The sequence below is a fragment of the Bos grunniens genome, chromosome 1, assembly GCF_055505025.1.
Source record: "Bos grunniens cultivar Pamir isolate PY7600 chromosome 1, Bosgru_T2T1.0, whole genome shotgun sequence".
Lineage (NCBI taxonomy): Eukaryota > Metazoa > Chordata > Mammalia > Artiodactyla > Bovidae > Bos > Bos grunniens.
In genome coordinates, this window is record NC_141165.1 from 16,997,441 (window position 1) to 17,023,891 (window position 26,451).

At 41.0% G+C, this 26,451-nt stretch overlaps 1 protein-coding gene across 2 annotated transcripts in view; it reads left to right on the plus strand.

The window, feature by feature from the left end:
• DSCAM (DS cell adhesion molecule) overlaps positions 1-26,451 on the plus strand; it is an 859,211-nt gene that overhangs the window by 418,859 nt on the left and 413,901 nt on the right. The window contains exon 1 of one of the 2 annotated variants that reach the window (XM_086341667.1): positions 3,569-3,844. The exons of the other annotated variant lie outside the window; for it this stretch is intronic. Within the exon in view, the coding sequence (XP_086197793.1) occupies positions 3,709-3,844 (136 nt within the window). The 5' untranslated portion in view covers positions 3,569-3,708. Of the gene's footprint in view, positions 1-3,568; positions 3,845-26,451 lie in introns of those variants that run through there. 2 annotated transcript variants of the gene reach the window in all.

A 26,451-nucleotide genomic window follows, 5' to 3' on the forward strand; every position in this document is an offset into this window, starting at 1 on the left:
AGACAGTTGGCATTGTCAGCAGGATTCCCAGCAGGTGGAGGAGCCTGAGGCTCCAATGGATGGAGGAAGCCAGTGGCCACCGCATAGCATGTGGAACCCAGTGACTGAGGTCCTCTCTTCATGGGCCCCTGTAGAAGACTGGGAGACAGTTGACTGGTCCCAGGATAGCATTGAAAAGGTGTTAGAGGCAGTGAGTTCCCCTTTGCCGAACAAGGCAGCACTGACTGCTGCTGGTACCGTAGGCTGGATTTTCCTGACTGCCCTGAAGGTGAATATGGATCATGCCCTACGTGATGCAGTGTAGGTATGCAGTGCAGAGATGCCTGGAAGAACTAGCTCAATGTGTAGTGGTATTAGAGCAAGAACTGCGTGACCCTGAAGAACCCAGCATCCCTGATAGTGAGGTGGTAAGGGAACATTATGAGACTAACGAACGTTATAAGACTGTGGGTCCCCACTTGTTAGCAAGGCCCGTTGTGCAGCAGAAGGACACGGCCGAGGAGGTGTGGTTGCTCTGGGAGGCCAAAGGGAAGAGGAACAGGACAGACTCTGCAGTCAGGATGAAGTGCACAAAGGCTGGCAAAGTGCAAGGACTAACCCCAGTGGAGAGAGAGAAAAAAGGCAAAAGGGAAAGGGAAACCATAGAGCTGGGTCAGGGCCTGCGAACCCATCCCTGTGGAGCCCTGAGGAGTCCACTGAGACTGCAGAGAGCCAGAAATGTCGCTCAGGATGGCAAGTGAAGTGCAGAAAATACAAGGACCTGGGCTTCAGAGTGGTGGACAATGACAGGGAAACCATCACTGTGCTTGGAGCCAGCCGGACATCCATCCTTTGAGCTTCTATGTTGGCCTGATGAGTGGAGGAGAGAAGGCAATGGTACCCCACCCCAGTACTCTTGCCTGGAAAATCCCATGGATGGAGAAGCCTGGTGTGCTGCAGTCCATGGGGTCTCTAGGAGTCGGACACGACTGAGCGACTTCACTTTCACTTATCACTTTCATGCACTGGAGAAGGAAATGGCAACCCACTCCAGTGTTCTTGCCTGGAGAATCCTAGGACAGGGGAGCCTGTGGGCTGCCGTCTATGGGGTCGCACAGAGTCAGAGACAATTGACGTGACTTAGCAGCAGCAGCAGCAGCAATGAGTGGAAGGATCCTCCAGATGACAAATGCTTTACAGGTGGCATGTGAGACACCATTTTGTACAATTCCCCGTCCACCTCTTTTGATTCCTTAACTGCTACCTCGATGTTGGCGAGCTTGGGAGAAGTAAAGGGATGGCAGCAGGCAGAGGGGATTTGAAGTGTGAAGGTCCCAAAACAGGGCCAAGCTGGTAAAGGCCCCTACCGGGTAAGGAGAATGCAAATATGGGCTGATGTGCTGACAGTGGGAGTTGACAGAAATAAAATTGATAAAACAGCCCAATGCTCTGTTCCTGGAGCAATGGCGGCAACTGAGACTGGAGCAGCTGTTTACCAAGTGTGGGAAGAACCCACAGCAAGAGATACAGGCAGTCCAGTTAAAGATTACATGGTGCCCACGATGTTCCTTCTGATGCCCTTTCACACTTTGAAATACTGTAAAGGCTGTGTCCTTAGCTTTGGAAATTGTATGGCTCTCTGTGTGGAGGTAAAGTCTGTGTCTCATGCTGTGCTACTAACTTGGTTCTCTTGCGGATTTAGAACAATGTGAACCAGAGCTTATAAAGCATTTGGAATCATGTGGGTGGGCTGTGAACGCCTCAAAAATCCCCCCTTTCAAGGAATGGGCCTGGCACCTGTGCGGATTTAAGTCCCACTGGGGTTGAGTTGCCTGTGTGGAGGCTCTCCTGCAATCTCACAAGGACAGACTGTGGACTGGACTTGGCCTCGGGAGATAAAGGCACTCCACATGTGGTGGGTGGCTCTTCTTTTCCCATGAGGGCAAGGACTGCAACATGAGTTCCAGGTGATACCTGGCACTGGGCTTTGCTATGTGTTGGGGATGTAGCTATTTGTTTTTGTAGATGCTACAAAACATCTACTGCTGTTGCAAGATGTAAATCCAAGGGTCAGTGTTACTCGCCAAGGAAATGTCACAGAAGATGGACTACACATAGCTTGTGAGGCGAGAGACCCAGAAGGGGATGGAACATAGGGAGAAAGCAATTGGCCAGCTGGCGGTGGTCAGTCTATCTCACCCCACGTTTTGTAAATAATGATTGTGTAACAGATCACTTATAGAACTGAGCATGTGCATCATGAGGTACTTGCTTGGCCACTGGCTACTTTTGTTCAGTAAGCATAAATAAGCTCCACCTAGAAAGCCCTCACAGGTGTGTTGGGCTGTGTTACGTTACGTCTGCTGCGGCCACCACCTCTGCCTCCACCATTAGGGAAGAAACGCATCTGCAGCTCCTAGGGCTGCTCACATTTTCCTGCAGCCTCTTAGCTGGCGGCTTGCCTCCCCTGGGCTCAGTGAACAGTGAGCTACAGCAAGACAGACACATGAGACTAATGGCCTAATGGAGTTCCTGGTGGTCATATTTACTAAATTTTTCTTGTTTGAGCAGCTCTCTGTACTGTATAAGGTTACATAACTTTTCCTTTTATGGCCAAACCTGAAACAAAATATATAACTTCATTTTATGAGTTATAACATTTATGGTAAGTATGTCATTGTTAGGTAACAGACAAAAGATAGATGTCCTATAAAATATTCAGGAAACAGGAATGATTATTAAAAAGTGAGAAACCCCTATAAGCCTATGCCCCAGAGATGAGCAATTAATTTTAAACTTGTTGGAGTAGATTTATCTAAATTTTTCTCCTATGGTAATATAAGATTATGCTTTTTTCCCCTACTGAACCTCTTTTTAAAAAATATTTATGTCTTATTTGGCTGGGCTGGGTCTTAGTTGCAGCATGTGGGATCTAGCTCCCTGACCAGGGATCAAACCCAGGCCCCCTGAATTGGGACTGTGGAGTCGTAGCTACGGAACCACCAGGGAAGTCCTTGAACCTATTAAAACACTTTTGCATAGCACATGTTTGCCTCATGGGCACTTTTAATCAAACACTCTATGTAAATATTTTTAATCCCTCCATTTCCCTCCACAAAGGCCATCCCTTCCATCAGTTTTTACAAGTCCTTTTGCTATTCACTTTACCCAATTTCTTTAATTTTAAATTTACTTCAAAATTATTGCCTCCTTTAAATTTCTTCCTACTTTAATAAGTTTCTAAGTCTTATTCATGTATCTACTGATTTCATGTTACAATAGATCGGAAACTTAGATATCCTTTATTCCCATGTACTTGTCTCAGTTTTTAGTCAAATCCATTATAACCATATAAATACCATGAACCACTGAGGCAGGTAGTGTTCTGTAATCACATTTTCCCTTTTTGCCATTTTTAAAAATTATTTGTATTTTTTGGAGTAGAGTTGCTTGCAATGTTGTATTAGTTTCTACTGTACAGCAATGTGGATCAGCTATACGTAAAAAAATACTCCCTCTTTTTTTGATTTCCTTCCCATTTAGGTGTCACAGAGCATTGATTAGAGTTCCCTGCGCTATACAGTAGTTTCTCATTAGTTAATTATCTCTTATAGCATCAATAGTATGGGCTTCCCAGGTGGCACTAGTGGTAAAGATCCCACCTACCGGTGAAGGAGACACACGAAACACTGTTCGATCCCTGGGTTGGAAGATCCCCTGGAGGAGGGCATGGCAGCCCACTCCAGTATTCTTGCCTGGAGAATCCCATGGACAGAGGGCCTGGGAGCCTGGTGGTCTACGGTCCATAGGGTGGCAAAGAGCTGGACACGCCTGAAGCAACTTCGCATGCACGTACCTGTCAATGGTATGTATATGTTCATCTCAGCCCCCTTCCTCTTTGTGTTCATATGTTTGTTTTCCACATCTGTGTCTCTATCTCTGTTTTGTAAAATAAGGTCAGTGATACCTTTTTTCTAGATTCCACATATATGGGTTATTGTATGGTACTTGTTTTTCTCCATCTGCCTTACCTCATTTTGTATGACAGTCTGGATCCGTCCACCATTTTTGCTTTAAACAGCTAAGACTTCCACACTTCGCAGCTCAGAACACTGTTCTACACAGTCACGTGTGCCAGGTAACTTCTCAGTTCTAGAGCTCCCCAGCCCCCACCCCCACCCCTGGGTGCCCCTCTGAAGTGGCCGCTGCCTGCATAGCCCCAACCCCTCTGTGTGACTCTCAGTATTCCTTACATTTCTCCCTGGTGTTGGGTTTCCCAAGTCCTGTATCTTCCTCTGAGTTCTCCTTCTTCCTCTTCCATCCAGTCACTTCTGAGAAAGGGTGCCTGAGATCTACATTCACAGGGCTGGATGGAGAGGTTGGGACAAATTGAGGGTATCATTGACATATATATATGTGTGTGTATATATATATATATATATATATAGTACCATGTGTAAAATAGACAGCTAGTGGGGAGCTGCTGTAGAGGGCACGGATCTCAGCTCAGTGCGCTGTGATGACCTAGAGGGGTGGGATAGGGGTGGGGTGGGAGGGAGGTCCAAGAAGAAGGGCATATATGTATACATACAGCTGATTTTGGAGAAAATGGTATTTGTTTTCTTCTTGTTTCTCTTCTCTCTTCCTCTTCACATCCTTTCTTTCTCAGTCTCTTTCTGTCTCTCTGATATGTAATTGTATTTTTTAACTAGTTTCCTACTCTTTGGCTTTCATCTTATCCCTTCATTTTCATTATTATAAACATTGCTGGTAAAAAAAAATCCAATATTTGAGCATATCTCTTTGCACACACATTTTACAATATGCCATCATTTTCCAAATTGCCCTCCAAAATATAAGTTTCATGTCTAACAAGTTTGTGTAAGAGTAATGACTCTTCTCTTACCCTTTTCAACATTAAGCATTGTCTCTCTTATCGTTTTCAGTTTGACAGGCAAATTAATTTCATGCCATCTTTCATTCTTCTGAATATATGCCTTTGGAAAGCAATATATTTCTGAAAGTAGAGCATTCATTGTTTCACATAAATGGTCATATGAGAGTTCCTACTGATAAAGACAAATGGTAAAAAATTTAAATAAATTTGTGGATAAAGATCAATTAAATGTTTAAGAAATTATTAATTCCCTGTGGCTCAGCAGGAAAGAATCTGCCTGAAATGCAGGAGATGCAGGAGACATGAGTTTGATCCCTGGGTGAGGAAGATCCACTGGAGGATTAAATGGCGACCCACTCCAATATTTGCCTGGGAAATCCCATGGACAGATGAGCCCGGCAGGCTACAGTCCATGGGGTCGCAGTGTCAGACACAACTGAGCGACTAAACATAGCACAGCACAATTATGAATTAAATGTGCGTATATGTGTGTAAAGAGATAGTATATTAGGTTAAGAAACAAATCAAAAAATTCTGCTGTATCTTTGTGTCAGTAACATCTTACATTTAAACTTGAATGTTGTTTTCTATCCCCTTTATTAATTTTTTAAATGCAGGTAAAGTACCAATGTGGAGAAGGAAATGGCAACCCTTGACCAAAATGTGAGAGCCCCCTGGTGGTGAAAGTGGTGAAAGTGCCTTTAGACACAGACTAGTATATTTATCCTTGGCTTAAATTCTAAATCCATGAGATCCAGGTATTTTAATGTTCCTGGAAATATAGGGGGCAAAGTTAATACAAAGATTAATTACGTTAATGTAAAATTTTAAAGTTTTCAAATGTAACTTCATTAGGGAAAATTATGATTTTTGGAGGTGATAAAGAGCTAAGTTCAATCGAGTTCCTATGAGTGTCCCTGGAAACCGCAGAAATCAAACCTATATGTCAGGTCACAGAGGAGTTATGATGTGCTTGGAGCCTTGATGATTTTTTTAAAACCCTTTGAGAGGGTCTCCAAGAAATTGCTGTCATTTTGCCTTGAAGAAAGTAAGGATATGCAAGCTGGAGAAGATAGGAAGTGTGTCAGTTATTTGCAAGGGTCAGAGATCAGATCAGATCAGATCAGTTGCTCAGTCGTGTCCGACTCTTTGCGACCCCATGAATCGCAGCATGCCAGGCCTCCCTGTCCATTGCCAACTCCCGGAGTTCACTCAAACTCAACGTCCATCGAGTCAGTGATTCCATCCAGCCATCTCATCCTCTGTCGTCCCCTTCTCCTGCCCCCAATCCCTCCCAGCATCAGAGTCTTTTCCAATGAGTCAACTCTTCACATGAAGTGGCCAAAGTACTGGAGTTTCAGCTTTAGCATCATTCCTTCCAAAGAAATCCCAGGGCTGATCTCCTTCAGAATGGACTGGTTGGATCTCCTTGCAGTCCAAGGGACTCTCAACAGTCTTCTCCAACACCACAGTTCAAAAGCATCAATTCTTCAGTGCTCAGCCTTCTTCACAGTCCAACTCTCACATACATACATGACCACAGGAAAAACCATAGCCTTGACTAGATGAACCTTTGTTGGCAAAGTAATGTCTCTGCTTTTGAATATGCTATCTAGGTTGGTCATAATTTTCCTTACAAGGAGTAAGTGTCTTTTAATTTCATGGCTGCAGTCAGCAAGGGTCAGAAGGGCTTTGTAATAGTGATATTTGTAATAGTGTAATATTTGTGCAAGTATTTGTATAAATAATTGTACAAATAGTATAATATTTTTAATAGTGTGTCCCCTCCACACCTGGACAGCAAAGGCATAAATAGAAGCTGAGAATAGAGAGAGCAGTTTCAGGTCCATATAAGGAGGAACTTGAAAGTGAAAGTGAAGTCGCTCAGTCGTGTCCGACTCTTTGCGACCCCGTGGACTGTAGCCCTCCAGGCTCCTCCATCCATGGGATTCGCCAAGCAAGCATACTGGAGTGGGTTGCCATTTCCTTCTCCAGGGGATCTTCCCATCCCAGGGATCAAACCCAGGTCTCCCGCATTGCGGGCAGACGCTTTAACCTCTGAGCCACCAGGGAAGCCCAAGGAGGAACTTACAATTTTTTATTAATTTTTATTGGAGTGTAGTTGCTTTACAATGTTCTGTTTCCACTGTACAGAAGTCAGTGAGCTATATGTATGCATATAGCCTCTCTTTTTTGGATTTCCTTCCTGTTTAGGTCATCAGAGAGCACTGAGTAGAGTTCCCTGTGCTATGAAGTAGGTTTTCATTAGTTAGCTGTTTTATACATAGTATCAGCAGTGTGTAGATGTCAATCCCAATTGCCAATTCATCTCCCTCTTTTCCCCATACTTTTGTTCTCTATATCTGTTTCTGTTTTGCAAAACACATCAGGTATCCCATTTTTCTAAATTCCACACATATGCATTTATATATGAAACTTGTTTTTCTCTTTCTGGCTTACTTCACGCTGAATGGCAGTCTCTAGGTCCATTCATGTCTCTTCACATAACCCCATTTCATTCCTTTTTTATGGTTGACTAATATTCCATAGAACTTACTATTAAAAAAACCATTATTTTAAAAATGGAGAGGGCTGCCCTGTGAGGTAATGAGTCCCCCATCTCTGTGAGCATTCAAGCATAAGATGGAGACCTGCTGGTCAAAATCACCACAGAGGGGATTCAGGCTTTCAGGAAATGGCATGGACTGCAGTATACCCTTCTCACCCTCCATCCCTGAAACTGTGTGTGTTTCTAATCAATAGTCATGTGGGAGATGGTGAGGACATGGGAGGCTGTTGTTTAAATCAAAGACTTTCAAGAATGAAAGGTGGTATCAGGGCAGAGGTGGCTCTAGATTGGGGTGAGTGAATGTTATTTGTCTTAAGTCCCAGGAAGGTAAGATGTACCTAGGCTGTGTTTTGTCTTATTTCCAAAAGGACACAAGCACACTTGTGATCCCCTGCAACGCCCCAGTCATGAGCAGTGAATCTGGGCTCACAGGTGGGGCGGTGCGCATGTCTGTGGGATGCCGGCGTTTCTTTTTGAGCCACAGTTCCACTTATAGTATACCCTTGTGACCACATCTGCATATTTCACAGTCTTCCTGAGAGTTTTGCTGGCACGATTCTGCCACTCAAAACAGCAAGGACATGTTCCTCTTCTATTTTTATGCTTTAAAAACAAACAGACCTTAGAATTTGACAATCTTGCAGAAAATATTGTTTTTCTTTTTTTTAACACACATGCTTATAATCAGACAAGTTGTCGGAAGAAAGGGTCATTTCCTTACTATTCAAGGCTCCTCTGTTATGCTCTTGGAAGACAGAATATAAGACAATTTCTGGCATTGATCTATATTGATTTGAATGGGTTATTTTCCTGACTCACCTTCTACACTGGAACATTCCAATTCAATTGGCCTAGGGTGCACTGAGACTTAAAAAAAAAAAAAAAAAACCTGGTGATTTCAACATTCTATAAGTTGGGGGCCCCGACCAGCCTCAACCAACAGCCACATGAGGATAATAGTTCTCAGACAAGCGCCAGTTCAGAATTAGAAGGCTTATTAAATCAGATTGTGGGCCACCATTCTCAGAGGAGCTGATTCCAGGTGTCTGAAAAGGAGCCCAAGAATTTGCTTTTGTAACCTGTTCTCAGATGACCCTCTGCTGGTGTGGGGATGACACGTGAGAAGCGCCGGACTCAGCTGAGAGGAGCTCTGGGTTCAGTTGCAGGTGGCGTGGCTGGAATCTCATTCAGTCCCTGTGTGACGTCTTATAGAAACATGCAGGAAGGGAATTCCAAGGGCAGTGAAGAGGTTTTCAATCCCACCCTGCTCCCTCCTGCCTTCTTCTCTGCCTCTGGTCCTTCTCCTCTTATTCACTGCACTAACTTCCTGTTGCTGCTTTAACAACTTCCTACAAACCTAAGTGACTTAAGACAACACAGTTACGGACTTACGGTGTGGATGCCAGAAGTCCAGTGGGCTAAGTGAGTCTTACTGGGCTAAAATCAAAGAATTGGCAGGCATATGTCTCTTTCTGGAGGCTCCAGAGGAGAAACAGATTTCTTGCCTTTTATAGCTTCTATGGACTACTTGCTCAGGGCCCCTTGTGTCTTCAAAGCTGAAAATGGCTGGTCAAGTTTTTCTGACATCATTTCATGCAGACATTGACTCTCCCAATTCTCACTGTCAATTTTAAGGATGCTTGTCATTACGATGGGCCTATCTGAATCATGCAGGTTAATCTACTTTAAGATCAGCTGATTTATCCACAGATTCTGCAGCTACAGATATGAACATCTTTGGGAATGATGTTCTACTATCATATCTTCCTAACTAGAGGGGCAGAATGCTTGAGTGTGAAGCCACTGCTACAACTGCAGAGCTGGGTGGGTTGACCTGGGGCAGATTACTGAACGTCTCTAAACTGCTGAAAGTCCAGGACTTAATGTAATTACTCACAGTGTTAAGACAGGCTTAAATATTACAGTATTTAATTAGATAGATAGATGAATAGATGGATGGATAGATAAATAATGTCAGATCCTGGCAAAGGGATTTTAGAAAATCTCAGCTATTGTTGCTGCTGCTAAGTTGCTTCAGTCGTGTCCAACTCTGTGAGACCCCATAGACAGCAGCCCACCAGGCTCCCCCATCCCTGGGATTCTCCAGGCAAGAACACTGGAGTGGGTTGCCATTTCCTTCTCCAATGCATGACAGTGGAAAGTGAAAGTGAAGTTGCTCAGTCGTGTCCGACTCTTCGAGACCTCATGGACTGCAGCCCGCCAGGCTCCTCCGTCCTGGATTCTCCAGGCAACAGTACTGGAGTGGGGTGCCATTGCCTTCTCCGCAGCTATCATTATTGCTGTGTAATTGTCAATGTTTTTATTAAGAGTTAATCTTCTTTGCCTGTAGTCACCCAGTTCCCCACTTCATAGGCAAACACTGTTACCAGTTCATTGGATAGTCTTTCAAAGATGTTCTATGCATTTTCAAACATACGAAAATATATAATTTATTTGCATAAGCGGGAAACTGTAACTTACGCTTTCCTGAGTAACACTTTAATTCATGTCAGATTCCTCTTTCTTTTAAATGGCTGTATGGTTTCTGTTTCATCAGTACACTTCAATTTACTTAGCCAGGTCTTTATTGATGAGCAGTACGTGTTGTTCAGTTCTTTTATAATTATGAACAGGGCTAAACTAATATTCTTAAAAGTTAATAAGCTTGAAGGTGCCCTGTATATCTGTTACATAAATGCCAAGAAGTGAACCTTCCAAATCAAAAGTTAAAATTGTGTTGGATGTTGTTAAATTATGTCTCTTGAGATCTTTTATCAACTTAATTTCCATCCGTGCTGTATGGGTATGTCCACACATTCTTGGCTGACACATGTCATCAGCATTTTTTTTCTGCCACTCTGATAGGTGAAAACAGTATCTCAAGAATTTCATGAGCATCTCTCATGAGTGAATAAAGCATCATTTCATATAGTCCTTCACACTCAGACTTCCTTTTCAGTTAACCATCAATTTATATTCCTCATCCATTTTTCTTTTGGGTGGTTGAGTTTTTCTTTAATAATTGATTTATAGGATCTCATCACAGTTTGACAAACTCTTTTTTCCATATTATGCACTGTGGATTTTTTTTACTTTCTTTGCTTTTGCCTTACAAAAATATTTTGCTTATGTGGCTGAATCCATGAACTGTTTTATGACATCACATTGTTGTATCGTACTTAGAAAGACACCCCCCATTTTAGGTTATATGAAACCTTTTATCCATTTTTATTCTAACTACATTATTTTGTGTCGTTTAAATCCCTGGAACTTGTTTTAATTTGATGAGTTGGGTAGTATGTGCTTTCATTTTTTCCCCCCAGAAGTTCTAGTTATCTTAACACCATTTATTGAAAAATTGATTTTCTTTCTATTGATATCCAATGCTATTTTTGTCACACACTGATTTTTTTTTTTAATTTATTTGTCTTCTGGTCTCTCTCTTCTGTTCTGTTCTTCTGTCTATTCATGCACCCTGCTACATTCTTGAAATATGTTTAAATATCTGGTACATCTATTTCTGCCTTATTTACTAAGTTTTTGAAGATTTTTTTTTTCTGGATAATTTTGCACGCTAGCCTTAAAATCAGGTTATCTGGGAAAATATCTGTTTGGTATTTCATTATTGTGGTCTGAATGTACAGATTAATTCAAGAAGTGCCCTTCTTAGTGTATTAATAGTTCTTGTATTAAATAGAATCTGCCAGGCTTCCCTTGGCTCAGAGGTTAAAGCATCTGCCTCCAATGCGGGAGACCTAGGTTCGACCCTGGGTTGGGAAGATCCCCTGGAGAAGGAAATGGCAACCCAGTCCAGTACTCTTGCCTGGAGAATCCCATAGTCGGAGCAGCCTGGTAGGCTACAGCCCCCGGGGTCGCAAAGAGCCGGATACGACTGAGCGACTTCACTCTTCCACTTATTCAAATGCCCTTTTGTATATTTGAGAAGCATTTCAGAATGTTTTCATATGGCCGTGTGTGTGTGCGCTCAGCTATGCCCTACTGCTTGTGACGCTATGGACGAAGCCCACCAGGCTCCTCTGTCCATGGGATTTCCCGGCAAGAGTACTGGAGTGGGTTGCCATTGCCTTCTCCAGGGGATCTTCCAGACCCAGGGATCAACCCTGAGTCTGCTGCATTGGCAGGCAGATTCTTTACCACAGAACCACCTAGAAAGCCGACTTTTATTACATTTAATCTTTTTTCTTGTTATGAATAGGATCTTGGTAACAAAAGGGTGGTTGTTTGCATATCCTTAGGCGGTCTATTTTTACCTTTTACCCAGTCACTTCACAGAATTATCTTTACCATTTGTAATGCTTTTTCAATTGAGAGTCATGAATTTTTTAGTTTTGCAGTTATATTGTGTGCAAATAATATTTCCATCTTCATTTTCAGTGTGCATGGTTCTAATTTCCTTCTTTTATGGATTTGTGTTATGGCATTTAATTTTATCACTGTCTTGGATTCATCCCCTATTTTCATTTCTAATTTTGTAAGTTTGTTCTCTTCTTGCTTATTTTAACCACCCACTTATGTATTTTGTTAGTTATTTAAAAATGTTAGATCTATCTCATAGTTCTAGTATCAATTTGCCTTCTAATACATTGATCCTTGCATTTGTTTTTATTAATTGGATACTTATTTATTTAGGTCCTTTATTTTTTTCAAGCTTTAAACTTTTCATTTTGTATTGGGATACAGCCAATTAACAATGGTGTGACAGTTTCAGGTGAACAGTGAAGAGACTCGGCCATGCGTATGCATGGGCCCATTCTCCCCCAAACTCCCCTCCCATCCAGGCTGCCACATAACACTGAAGCAGAGTTCCCTGTGCTATACAGTAGGTCCTTGTTGGCTATCCATTTTAAATATATCAGTGTGTACAAGACCTTTCCAAGCACCATGACAATCTCTTCCCCTGGCAACCATAAGTTGGTTTTCTAGTCTGAGAATCTGTTTTGCAAGTAAGTTCATTTGTATATTTTGATCCTTTATTTTTACTTATATGGCTGTGCAAAGCCTTACATTTTCTTCCAAGTGTTGTTTCTGGAATATATAGGTTCCAACATTAACTATATTTGTTAACATTATTTCTAGATAATCTCTGATCTCCGTTTTGGTTCCTTTTGTGACTCTCAAGAGCAAATTCCACTTGAGAATTCTTGTTTAATTGTAGTTTTTTCACATTGAGTTCAGAGAAAGTTCTGATTTGTATCATTTCCACTCTGAAAAATTTAAAGAACTTTTCTATGTGGCCTAATATTAGTATGTCCTCAAGACTGGAAATTTTTTCCCTTGCATATGGGAAGCAAGTAAATTACATATATGTTGTTGTCATTGTTGTTTAGTCTCTTAAGTCATGTCCGACTCTTTTGCAGACCTCACGGACTGTAGCCTGCTAGGCTTCTCTGATCATGGGATTTCCTAGGCAAGAACACGAATGGGTTGTCGTTTCCTTCTCCAGGGGATTTTTTAGACCCAGAGATCGAGCCCTCATCTCCTGCATTGGCAGGCAGATTCTTTACCACTGAGCCACCAGGGAAGCCCTACATTACATCTGTAGTTAAGTCACTAAGTTGTGTCCGACTCTTTGCAACCCCATGGACTGTAGCCCACCAGGGTCTTCTTTAACTGTATGGTTTAAATCTTTATTTTCTTCATTGTTTGTGTATTGATATGTTTGATCAGTCGTGGCCTGATAGAGGTAAAGTCTACTGCTATTAGCATACTTTTGCCTATCTGTCTTTTATATCTTACTCTATGAATTTTGATGTGATATTTTCACTATGTGTGTGTGTGTGTGTGTGTATATATATATATATACACACCCCATATCTGTGTCACAGATTATACCTTTTGCTATTATAAAGGGCCATTCTCTCTCCATCCTGTCTACTAAAGAGCATGACTGATGCCATCTCTTTGTTTACGTTTGCCTGATACGCCCTCCACATCTTTAATCATCAGTATTTTGAATCACCTTTAAAAAAATCATCAAAAGGGTATCTAATTAAATTTTTGATCCATTCTGAGAATGAGTTGATCATATTTCTGTTGTGTGATGTTATACTTTATGCTGTGCTTTCTCTTTACATGGCTTCTTTAGTTCATCCCTCCCCCTCCTTGGGCATCCCCAGGGCCTCAGCAGTAAAGAACCCACCTGCAATGTAGGAGACTTGCAGGAGACACAGGTTCAATCCCTGGGTCAGGAAGATCCCCTGGAGTAGGAACTGTATTTCCAGTATTCTTGCCTGGAAAATCTCATGGACAGAGGAGCCTGGTTACAGTACATGGGGTTGAAAAGAGTTGGACATGACTGAGCATGCACGCAGGATCCCCTCCTGGGTTTGGGTTATTTCTTTTTAAGTCATGGAATGTTGATGGACTGTTTTTAATTCTTGTAATGGTTACAAATGTTTCTGAGATTCTCGATCTTCTTTTTCTAAAGAAATAATCAAGTCTTCCACAAAGACGTAAGATGAAGGTATGAAGTATCATGAGAATGCCACCCTTCTGTTTTACTTGATTCTATTTATATAAGTTCCTCTGGTATTTACATTTAAATCTTAATTAATTGATTTATCACCATTAAAGGATCTGTATCTTATCCTTGATTATAAACATTACCTACTCTCTTCCTTCTCCTATGAATTTTATTATAGTAATTCTAAATTGCCATCCTTTTACAACAATTGATTTCTGTCCTATGATTTTGACAGTTGCTTTGCTCCTAATCTTGTAGTAAAAGAGAAATGAGGCAGAGAACTGCCTTGATTTCTTGATTAATTTTTCATATTTTATTTTGAACATTTTTAAACATACAGAAAAACTGAAATAATTGTGTATTGAACACAACCATTACCTAAATTCTAAAATTAACATTTACTCTATTTGCTTTACCAGCTAGTGATCCATTTATTGATCCTTCTAACCATCAATTCATCATATTTCTTGATATATTTCAAAATAATCTACACATAGGTATTTCAAAATAAGTTGCATTTCAGTCTACACATTGTTAACTGGAGTTTCATATTAATAATCTTCAGTTTTTTCATTAACTATTTTTTTTCTAATTGTCAGGATGATTTCACAGAAGCTATAATTCCTGACTATATTTCCATTTGAGAATGTGCTCTCAAATCTCTATAATTGAATGCTATTTTGCCTGACTATAACATTTTGTTTCTATGAATATTTTACATTGTCCCACTGTCTTCAAAACTAGGATGTCATTGTGATACAGATGAGTGTAAATATGATTTATTTTCTTCTCTTAAGTGAATAGATTTTTTTTTCTTTTTCACCCAATTATAAAATATTTATTTCCCAAAGTCCTAAAAAATAAATCCAAATAGGGATATGGTTCTTGTTGACTTTTCTACATTAAATATTCTTAGGACATTGTGACCACTTTAATTTTTGTGTACAAGTCTCCTTATCTTGATATTTCTGCAGTACTTCCTAAATAACATTCTAATACTTTTTAGTTCATTTTTATGCCTCTCTTTCCTAGGAATATCAGTTATACAGATTTTTGATCTCCTCTTCTTCCTTCCCTATCTTGAGTCCTTTTTAATTATCTATCTATCATCTATGCATAATCTACTTAGGCTATTTTTATAAATCAGTGATACATATTATGGACAATGTCTACTTTCTCTGGGCTGATCACAACATGACAATCAGTTTATGAATAAAAACAAAACAAAAGACAAACAAAAACCCCTCCTTTTCTTTCCTGTGCTCTTGAATGGCTTATATTCCTCCTCCTTGACTGCAATCCACCTTTTATCTCTGCTTTGAACTGTCAGGTTGTTTCATTATTTTATTTTTATTATTCATGGCTACCTATTTTGTTTAAATGATTCATTGGCTCAGTTCAGTGACTACCTTTTCTAGTTGAGCATATATGTTCCATTTGTTCTCCCAGTGCTTTTCTTAACCTTGTCCTGTATTGCATTTATACAAATGCAATGGGAACTTTTTGATTTGTTTCACACACTTTGATGAAAGGCCTTCCTAGATCGAAAATTTATAAAAGTACCCGATTTGTTCAGGGCTGGAACCACAACATATTAGCATGAATTACTCTCAATTTACAATGAAGCAACATCTGACATAGAGTTATATACATATGTGAACTGTTCTGCCTTCCCTTGTCACCAGCCAGCAGAAGTCAGCTGCTCCTGGGCTGCTCCTGATTCTGGGCATCTCCTCTCCACCATGTCCAGAGAGATGGGGATATAAATGAGCACGGTGACAGACCAGCTCTGGAGACATTCTCCCCACCAGCACACCATCACATTAGCAAAGTTTGTGATGAATTAAGCCATAGGTAGTTCTTCCTCTCAGCATAATTCTCCTCTTTTGAGAAGGATGCTTTGTTGGTTGTGACTGAGTTGCTACAAATATCTTTTCTTGGTCACTTCCACATTTCCACTTGTTTTGCTCTGCCTTTGAAAGGTGCTTCCCAGGTGGCACTAATGGTAAAGAACCTGTGCCCCAGTGAGTAAGAATTAAGAGATGCAGCTTCAATCCCTGGGTGGGAAGATCCACCCCAATATTCTTGCCTGGAGAATTCCAGGGACAGAGGAGCCTGGCTGACGACAGCCCATGGGGTCACAGAGTTGCACATGACTGAGGGGTTAACACCCTTATTTTTAGGAGAGATTTATTCTGCTCTATGTAATGTCTTGAATGTTGCTTATTGGTCTTTTTTTCAGTTTTTTTCCTATCTTTCTAAAGGTGAGAAGTTTGGACAATTGGAAATTGGGTGCTTTATTCAGAGCATCTTGATAGAAAACTTGCGCATACATATTTGCCTTTCATCCTTTTGACAGTCCTTCAAAGTGAACATTGGTGTCCTCATTTTACAGATGAACAAAGGAAACTCAGGGAGATCACATTCCATGGCCACGGTTACGGCAAGTACACAGCAGAGGTGAATTCCTCGCACCCTCCAGAATGTCCGTGTGCACCTCTCATAACTGGGAACAGAACCCAAACACAGAAGGGAAACAGTCCTCAGAACACAGTGAGAGCTTTGACATTTGAAACAGATTAGAGAAAACAGAAAATTGCCCTTATTTATCATGAGCAGGCTTCGCCATGGTGACAGACTGTCTAATTGGCTCGTATGTATCTTTCCATTTCAGGATATGATCATGCTCAGTGGTACACAATTATCTTGATCCCAGCGTGGCAGGGATGTGGGGCCACTTACATACCGTGTTGCTACGTTGGGTCCCTGCGGGAGAGTGGAGTGGCTTTTTGTGTGACATGAAGAGTCCCAAGGGCCCCCTCCCTATTTACTGTACTTACACACAAGGAATGTCTTTGCTTGCCTGGAAAACCCCATGGACAGAGGACCCTGTCTAGCTAGAGTCCATGGGATGTCAAAGAGTTGGATACAATGTAGTGACTGAGCAGGCAGGTCTCACCTCTTTGCAAATTCAAACAAGAGTTTTACTTCTTAAGTCTTACTAGTAAGTAATCACTTCATCTCCTGATCTTTTCCATTAGCATAATTTTACAAAGCTGTTTTCTCTTCATACAGCCTCAGTGCTTCAAGTGTTTTAAATTATAGTAAAAATGTTTCGTAATCAGATGTGATACTTTCTTAAAGAGTTGTAGCATTTTTTGATGTTCTGCATTTACTTATTTCTCATCATCATCAACAGTAGTAAATGTTTATTGACATCCTATCAAGCTATGCTTAGATGGATGGTATATTTATCCTTCTGATGTCCTGGATCAGGGGATGGGCAGTGGTCCCCAAGGATGGCTGAAAGAAGGTTGGGTCCAATGCAGCTTTCTGAAGTAATTTTGAAAATGCAAAGGAAAACGAACATTTTGTTGTTGCAGGCATTTTTGTTCAGTGAGGATGTAAAGTCATTTGCCAGTCAAACTACAAAATCCGCCAGAATTGCAGCCGTCAGCTGTCAGCATGACCTTTTCTAGTGTAACGTGCCATGGCCTTTTATGTCACGCTAAGACAATATGACAGAACTGTGCGATGCTTTTCCAGGAAGTCTCCCATCCTCCTTTTCTTCCCAAGAAAGAATATATTCTGAAGGAGCATGTTTATCACACATCAGTCCCAGGAGCTCAGAAAACAGCTAGAAGTCCTATACACTAAGGTTTATTTTATGCAGTTTTCTTCATCATTAGGTGATAGTTGCGTGAGTATGGATACACCATGTGTCCACACATCCACACACTCGCACAGTCCACAATGTTCAGAAGCAGAGGCAGCATCTTTCTGTCTCCTGGTAGAAAAAGAAACATCGGAACTCGTTTTACATGTCATTCTGAATTCAGTAGGAATTATCTAATTGTATCTAATTGAACAACTGAGACCTAAACTACTAATTTCAGCCCCTGCCAGAATCTTGCAGATTTATTCCATTTTCCTGTATAGAATGTAATGTTTGGCACAAATCCTAGATCAGATGTCCCTTGCCGTTGCATTGCTATTAGCCTGAATAGAGAATAGTTTGCATCATCTACCAAAAAAAAATTCTGAATACCCAGTTTCTTCTTTTCTGCTGAGAGAACTCTCACCTGTCTCCATAGCCCACCTAACCTGGAAACATCCCCCTCTTTACCTGCACACGAATGTCACATTGTGTGTTTCATGGAAACAAAATATGAAATCTTGATCTACACCAATAGCCAGATAAAGGTCTGTTCTCTGTATAGTACTAGTCGGTTATTAGAATAACATTGAAACTCTTTTAAAAAATAAAAATATGTTAACATAGGAAAACAAAAATTGCACATAGTAACTGCATGTGTCCGACTCTTGGAGACCCCATGAATTATAGCCTCTGTCCATGGAATTCTGCAGGCAAGAATACTGGAGTGGGTAGCCATTCTGTTCTCCAGATTTACCACACTATTGACTTATTATTCTGTAGAGCTCAGTCATAACATGCTTAAAAATACAAAGAAGCAGAAATCAAATAGTATATTTAATTTTATTTCTATCTTTAAAGGATGGGTGTAATTGCTTTAGATATTATAGATATAGCCATTTTATCTAAAACTATGGTGATTTAGAGAGTTAATAAAAGTAGACAAGTTAAATATATAATTGTGAGAATTCCTACCAGGAGAAATGGCAGGAGAGAAAAATGTACATTTTGTTGTTGCAGGCATTTTGTAGAAGAAATAGCTTCAGTGAGGTCTGTAGAGGGGCAAATATTCCAGGAGTGGGTGATGGCAGCAATCTGGACAGAAGTGAGGTTTCCCACAACAGCTGCTGGTGTTCCTTCTCTTCCTGGAGTCTGACTTATTGGTATGGTCTCTAGATCACTCTGTTACTCGTTTCTCCAGCCTCAAGAGCAGTTTGTACTGGGCACTTTTTCTGTTTAAGAATGAGCCAGGAGTCCTGACTGAAGCCACTGGGCCCCCTGCTCTGGCCCGGCTGTGTCTGCAGCTTCCCCTCTGGGTACCCCACCTCTAACTCTGTCAGTTCCACCCCCACTCACTACTTTCAAGGTCCCCAGATCACCAGCCTCTTCTTTGACTCAGGGTCTTCCCCTCCAAGCCCTTCTTGGTCTAACCAAACCTCTTCCACTCAGCCTTTAGGTTTCAAAGAGAAAGGGTTGGTAGTCTGCTCCAGCCCATCATTTTCCTGCTTGCCAGGACTGTGACCTTTAATTTTGCAATAATTTACTGGGGTGCACCATGACTCCCTGATTGGAGGCTAATCTCCATGAGGGCCGACAGAGGTCTATTCCATTCGCCAAGAGCCCAGAATGTGCCTGAGTGGGTTTGCCAACCTTTCCTGCCAGGGGCTCTGCCCTGTGTCCCACGCCCCCTGGTCTCCAATCATGTCCCTCAAAGCCATCTCCAGCCAGCCAATCTTGGCCTGCTCAATTGTTGATTTCTCCTACCCATCTGACCGAGGGTCGTCAAACACGCACAGAGGAGGGTGTGCTAAGATGTGCTCTTGGCCACAGGAAGCTTTATGTGACTTCCCAGTAAACTAATATGATGTTAACAGGATACTCAGTGTTTCTCTAAAGATGAAAGGCAAAGTCAAAGAGCTATGTATAAAATTGAAGAAAATTGTACTCGATGTTATTTGCAAGGTGTTTGAAACATGTAAGCTATGGAGTGAAATCAGCTCTAAACCCACACTTGGGACCCCTCGCAGAGGTACCTGAATTTGTGAGAAAACCACTTTTGTCCAAGCTTGCAGCCAGGATAGCAGTAGGCACCTTTACTTACTTGGCTATTTTAACCCCTGTGGCCTTTGAGTAAGATGGAGATGTCTGAGTTCCTTATTTCCCACAAAAGAATAACACCATAAAAATTTTCTTGAGAAAAATTCACATAAATACATGAAGCTTTTTAAAATCCTGTTTAATCCTGTCATAATCATTATCAGTTAAGGGAATCTAAAGGGCTGAGCCTCAAAATACTCAGATAGATAATACCAGTGACCTTGATAAGCAGTCTTTGTTGAATGTCAGTACCCATTATTTGAAATATTAGCTAATCTTTCAGGAGTGTTGTAAAAAGCTGTATGTAGCTGGGAGGAAACCTTGGTGCCATTTCTCAGTGCCTCTCGGGTAATAGGGTCCCAAGCAGGAATACAAAGCTGTGTCCTATTTAACCTTTGTTCCAAGACCTAAAGATGTTTTTCTATGACATTAATACCCAGGCAAGTTGATTTTTCACTAAGCAATGTATAAGCAATTTCAATATATTTATATGTTTTCCAATATGAAAACCAGTTCCTAGACTAATGGGAGATCTTTGCACTGAAAGTAAGAGTCCAGTGTTGTGCATTCTGTGTGAACTGCACAATCTGAATCATTTGAGAAAATGAGAGTAGGCTTCTCATGCCAGGAAAAATCAAGCATGTTTTACACAGTCATAGTCACAGAGTATTGGGTAGGCTGAAAAGTTCGTTTAGAGTTCCCCATACTAGCTCACTGAAAAACTCAAACTTTTGGGCCACCATAGTTACTATGTAATGAGGATTACCTGAAGGAGATGGGAATCCTTCCGAGCAAGGGTTAAGTTAACTAACATCCAGAAAGCAGCCTACACAATGCTCAAGCCTAACTGGATTTTTCCAGGATATTCTGAGGGAATTGATGGCTGCCAGGTTTATAACCTCACGTGCCCGAAACTTAGTTTTGCATCTCCTTTGTTGTTGTTCAGTTGCTGTTGTGTCCAACTCTTTGAGACCCGAGAGACCCCAGCATACCAGGCTCCCCTGTCCTTTACTGTCTCCCAGAGTTTGCTCAAATTCATGTCCATTGAGTCATTGATGCCATCCAACCATCTCATCCTCTGTCATCCCCTTCTCCTCCTGCCCTCAATCTTTCCCAGCATCAGGGTCTTTTCCAATGAGCTGGTTCTTCACATCAAGTGGCCAAAGTGTTGGAGCTTCAGCATCAGTCCTTCCGATGAATATCAGTGTTGATTTCCTTTAGGATTGACTGGTTTGGTCTCCTTGCTGTCCAAGGGGCTCTCATGATAGGTAAGGAGAAACAATGATAAGAAAGGATTTTGCACTGAACTGTAGGCTCTTTCCAAGTATTTTATTATTTGTCTAATATTCCTGTACACATGACTAGCTATAGACCCCATAGCTAAGATGCCTTTCTGCAACACTATTAACTACTTATCAAAAGAGGGGTTCCATTTTGCCTTTGAAATAACATGGAAGACCAGTGGGAAGTTGAATAACTTAGCTGAAAGATGGAAGGAATTTTGCATTTAGATACTCAAAGATGGGAAATTGGGCAGACTTGTTTAACTGTTATGGCATTTCAAAGAAGTGAGCCAAAGTGGAGTGACCCAGAGCCCTTGGTAGACGCAGGCATGGGGACAAAGGGAAGAAACCAGGTGCCGAGAATTTCAATATGGGGCATCAGGCTTGGCTGCCAGCTTCCAAGCAAGAAGAATTGTGCACAGTAGAGACTGGCCTCTCGAGGAAGCTGCATGTTCTGGATGCTTTCTGAGACAGATGGCTCCAAAGTAGACAGGTGGGGAAATGGTGCAAGAGATATATATTCATAATAAGCAAATATAAGGAAGTTTTGCATTAGAATCACTTAATCAGAAATACAGCATTTTTTAAGGACTCTCTCACGTTCTGTTGTCTCTAATAATTTTCCAAGGATGCTGTGACATGTGTGATGTGAAAGTGTTAGTTGCTCAGTTGTGTCTGACTCTTTAGGACCCCATGCCTCTGTCCATAGAATTCTTCACAATACTAGAGTGGGTGGTCCTTCCCTTCTCCGGGGATCTTCTCGACCCAGGGATTGAACCCCGGTCTCCTGCATTGCAGGCAGATTCTTTATCATCTGAGCCACCAGGAAAGCCATGTGAATGCCCATTTATTGGGAGGAAACTGATGTTAAGTAAATTTCTCAAGGGCCCCTTGCTATTACAGAAGAGAGAAAGATCTAGACTTTCTGCCCTGAGGAAGGATTCTGCCCTCCCCTTGGGCTGTGTCTCACATTTGCAAACCAATAATATTGTAATCCTGCAGGCTGCTGATCGGAGAAGGCAATGGCACTGCACTCCAGTACTTTTGCCTGGAAAGTCCCATGGATGGAGGAGCCTGGTGGGCTTCAGTCCATGGGGTCGCGAAGAGTCGGACACGACTGAGCGACTTCCCTTTCACTTTTCACTTTCATGCATTGGAGAAGGAAATGGCAACCCACTCCAGTATTCTTGCGTGGAGAATCCCAGGGACAGGGGAGCCTGGTGGGCTGCCGTCTATGGGGTTACACAGAGTCGGACACGACTGAAGAGACTTAGCAGCAGCAGCAGCAGGCTGCTGATGGAAAACTAAACCTGGTAAAATAAATGTTTAGTGCAGTGTTTGTGATTAGTTCTCTTTTTCTTGGAGACCATTTCAGGTTGTAAGTGCGATCTGAGATGCTCATCAAACCATAAAAGGACAAGAATCCACTCACTGAATAGAGGAAAAGAGATGGACTGGAGGCAGACATGGAATCCTGAGCTGATGAGATCATTAGGTACATCTGCTATGGGTTAGCACACCTGGGTTGGTCAACTCAAGGGACATGAGCTGGTCTAGGGGAGCAATGGCAATGTGGCTTTGGTTCATGCACAGGTCGCAAGATACCTTATGGGATATTTTATGAGTTGGGGTATCATGTGTAGAGTAATGGCTATATCACTACTACTATGTAGAGTAATGGCTACATTACTACTACTATGGCTACACCAAACACATTTTTAAGAGAAGTGGTACTTATTTTGGGGGAATCCTCAAGGAGTGTCTTAAAGATCCTAAACTGTAACCTTCAGCCCTATGGAGAGAGAGGACACAATCAAATAGACTCTGTGTAGCAGTTAGAAAAATATTCAAGGATTGACGTTTCAAAGCAACAGAGAGAAAAGTGATCGTAGCACTGAATTATATCACTGCCATGATACTTTTCTATTGTTCAATCATTAAGTCGTGTCTGACTCTGTGACTTCATGGCTGAAGACGCCAGCCTTCCCTGTCCTTCACCATTTCCTGGAGTTTGCTCAAACTTCTGTCCATTGAGTCAGTGATGCCATCCTACCATCTCATCAGGTGCACAAAATATTGGAGTTTCAGCTTCAGCATCGTTCCTTCCAATGTATATTCAGGGTTGATTTCCTTTAGGATTGACTGGTTTGATCTCCTTGCTATCCAAGGGATTCTCAAGAGTCTTCTCCACACCACTGTTTGAAAGAAAAACTATTTGTGTTGGATTTTTATCAACTTCTAGGCATTTTGAGTCAGGCTTTAGGTGTGTTAAGAACTCTCCCTCTTTCTCTCCTGTAGAATCTCCTTAGGATTGAGTGGGATGAGGTATCTTTGATTCCCCCATGAAGCTATGAGAGCATATGATTCTACGAATTAAGTGTGAGACTTGGAGACTTGGAAAGTGATTTGGGATGACAAATTAAGCAATGAAAACAGAACCTGATTCACATAAGTCATCAGTCTTGGAACAGATCAATCTTTATGTTATATTTGTGTATGAGCTGAGCTGCTCATAGCATATAGCCCAGAGGCCAGCACACAATGAGGACTGTGGGCTTTCCAAGTGGAAATCAGAGGAAACTCTGAGAACAACTATAGAGCTATGATGGAGAAGCATGGGGGAGAGAAAGGGAGAGGAGAATGGGGCAGAGTGAGGCACACGTACATAAGGGATATGGACCCTACTGTCCAAGGCTTAGGGCAAAGATCCATGCTAATCCAGAATCTTCCATCACTCAGTCAGGAAAGGCATCAGGAATCAGGAGACCTACTCTCCTCTTCTGTACTTTGGAGCAAGTTACAGTACTTTGAGCCTCAGCGTTTCCATCTCCAAATGAGAAGATCAGGTCCAGATGATTATTTCCTATTTAGTTGTTGAACATATTATGCTATAGCTCAATATTTTTTAAAAGAGATTGTGTATTAGTCAGCTCTGTTTGCAATAATGCAGTGTACCAAATAGCCCCTAATTTGAAAAACATTTGTCTTTCTTGATTTTGAGTTTCCTGGCTGGCTGAATGTTGGCTGACCTCAGAAGTTCAGGCTGCACTGGGCTTGTCTCTGCTTATCAGATTGGGCTATATTGGTTCCACTCATCCATACATTTCTCAGGAAGGGAATAATGATGGATTGACCACAATTTAGTATCCTGAGTCTCCAAATTTAATAATCGATCCTCCGATAAGCATATTTTAATATATTTTAAAGTTGAGAAAGGAAAGAATAGTTTGTGTAGATATTGCAAAGACATTAGGAAAAAAAAAAAGAAAAAGAAAAGGCAGTAGTTTTTCTCTAATAGAATATAATACATGGTTTCTTATCTTAAGGAAACCTCAATCTATGCAAAGTCAAAGTATTTTAGTATCTAAATTTAGTATCTAAATTCTCAATGAAAATATTAGGTTAATAGACAAAAAGCTTAACACAAAAACCTATGTATCAACTTTGTAAAGTGAATAGGAATATAAGCATGATACAGAGCCACTGTAAATCTGGTAAAATAATTAAAACATTAAGGTGTTTCATGCTGTCCTCACCTGTAATCAAGAGAATGGGACTGATGTAAAGACAGAGAAATGGTACCCCTCTTCCATCTGCTGGTATTTGTTATTAAGACATTACATTTCCTACTTCTTGTTTTTGCCAGCGAAACTAGGATGGCTCAGATGAAAAGTCATCAATGGATAATGTTATTTTACTTTTTAAAAAGAATGGTGAACTCCATTTGGACATTTTGGTAAAGATATAAAACTGGACTTTATTGTGATGTGTAGTGGAAACCGGGGCAGCTGGCTTCCTGAGTGGGACACAAACGCAAACACAACCCCCCCCAGGAGTGGAACCTGTTATCCAACTGTGGTTCCAACACTCTACCCTGCAATGAGGCCATATGAACATTTTCTTTAATTGGAAGCTGTTACAATATTGCCAGAAATGAAATGTTGCCGAAATAAAGGATTTTCAATAGCTTACTGATCCTTCATTATACTGTAAATCCATACACCAAGCGAGGAACATTCTGTGGATTTATGCCGATAGCAATACAAATTTTAATTAAAACCATGTTCAAAATTTTTATTCTGGAACAAGTTATCAGTTTATATTGGTATATTAAGTTGATCAAGGGAAGTGGGTAAGTTAGCCAATACTCAGAATATCTATACAGTTTTCCAATTGTTAATACAGATTTCCATCATCAACAGCACCAGGCAACCTATAGATGTGTGAACGGACATAAAGAAGGAAAAACAGCAATGCTGATTATGCATCTCGGCATTTCACCACCTATTAGATTACACAACTAGAATTGCGCTCTGCTGCTATTGTTGTGGACTTTTGTTTCATGCATACACACACACATGAACCAGCAGGAAAAGTAGGAATTCGTAGTTGTATTTTGTATGTTTTCTTACATCAAAGAGTATGTATGCCATTGGGGGAGTCTAGACGTTAATGAAAAATAACTCAAGGATTTTAAGTTGTATTTTATTCATTTAAAAATATAATATATATGTAGTACATGACCATTTTTGAAAAACTGGGAGATAGAGATTAGTAAAGTAAATAATAAAACAGAATAGAATTGTTGTAATGCCACCAAGCTAAAGTGGAAACTATGACCATAATGGTCTTTTGCATTTTTTTCATGTATGCATATACATGCATATAAAAATTCTACACAAGCATATTTTACATATATATTTTGAATGGAGTCATACATTATCTAAAATTTTACAATGCACTGTTTTATTACTCAACAATATGTTATGAATCATGTCTCTCTATTAAATACAGCTGTATCAGAATTCACTTTTTCTGCAAAATATTTTTGGTCTCTTTAGATGTGTCCTCCCTGTGGTAGGAGGCGAAACATTTCATGCCAGGACATTCCCCAAATTTATCTTCATGTGCTTCATGAGTTCGAAGAAGGCAATGGCAACCTACTCCAGTCCTCTTGCCTGGAAAATCCCATGGGCGGAGGAGCCTGGTAGGCTGCAGTCCATGGGGTTGGGAAGAGTCGAATACGACTGAGCAACCTCACTTTCACTTTTCACTTTCATGCATTGGAGAAGGCAATGGCAACCCACTCCAGTGTTCTTGCCTAGAGAATCCTGGGGACGGGGGAGCCTGGTGGGCTGCCATCTATGGGGTTGCACAGAGTTGGACATGACTGAAGCGACTTAGCAGCAGCAGCAGCAGCAGCTTCATGAGTTATAAGGCTATTTTTAGATCCATTACCTATAATTGTTACAGAAGCATTTTGAATCGGCACAAAAGTGAATTTAAAAATTCTACAGTTTTGGTGGTGGGACAGAATAGGGAACCCAGAAATAGGCCCCATACACATATACCCAGTTGATTTTTGACAAAGATGCAGAAGTTCAATGGATGTAAGATCATCTTTTGTTTGGTTTTCAGTAAATTGTTCTAGAACAATCGGACATCCATAGGCAAAAAATAATGGACCTCCTATCTCATACAAAAGCT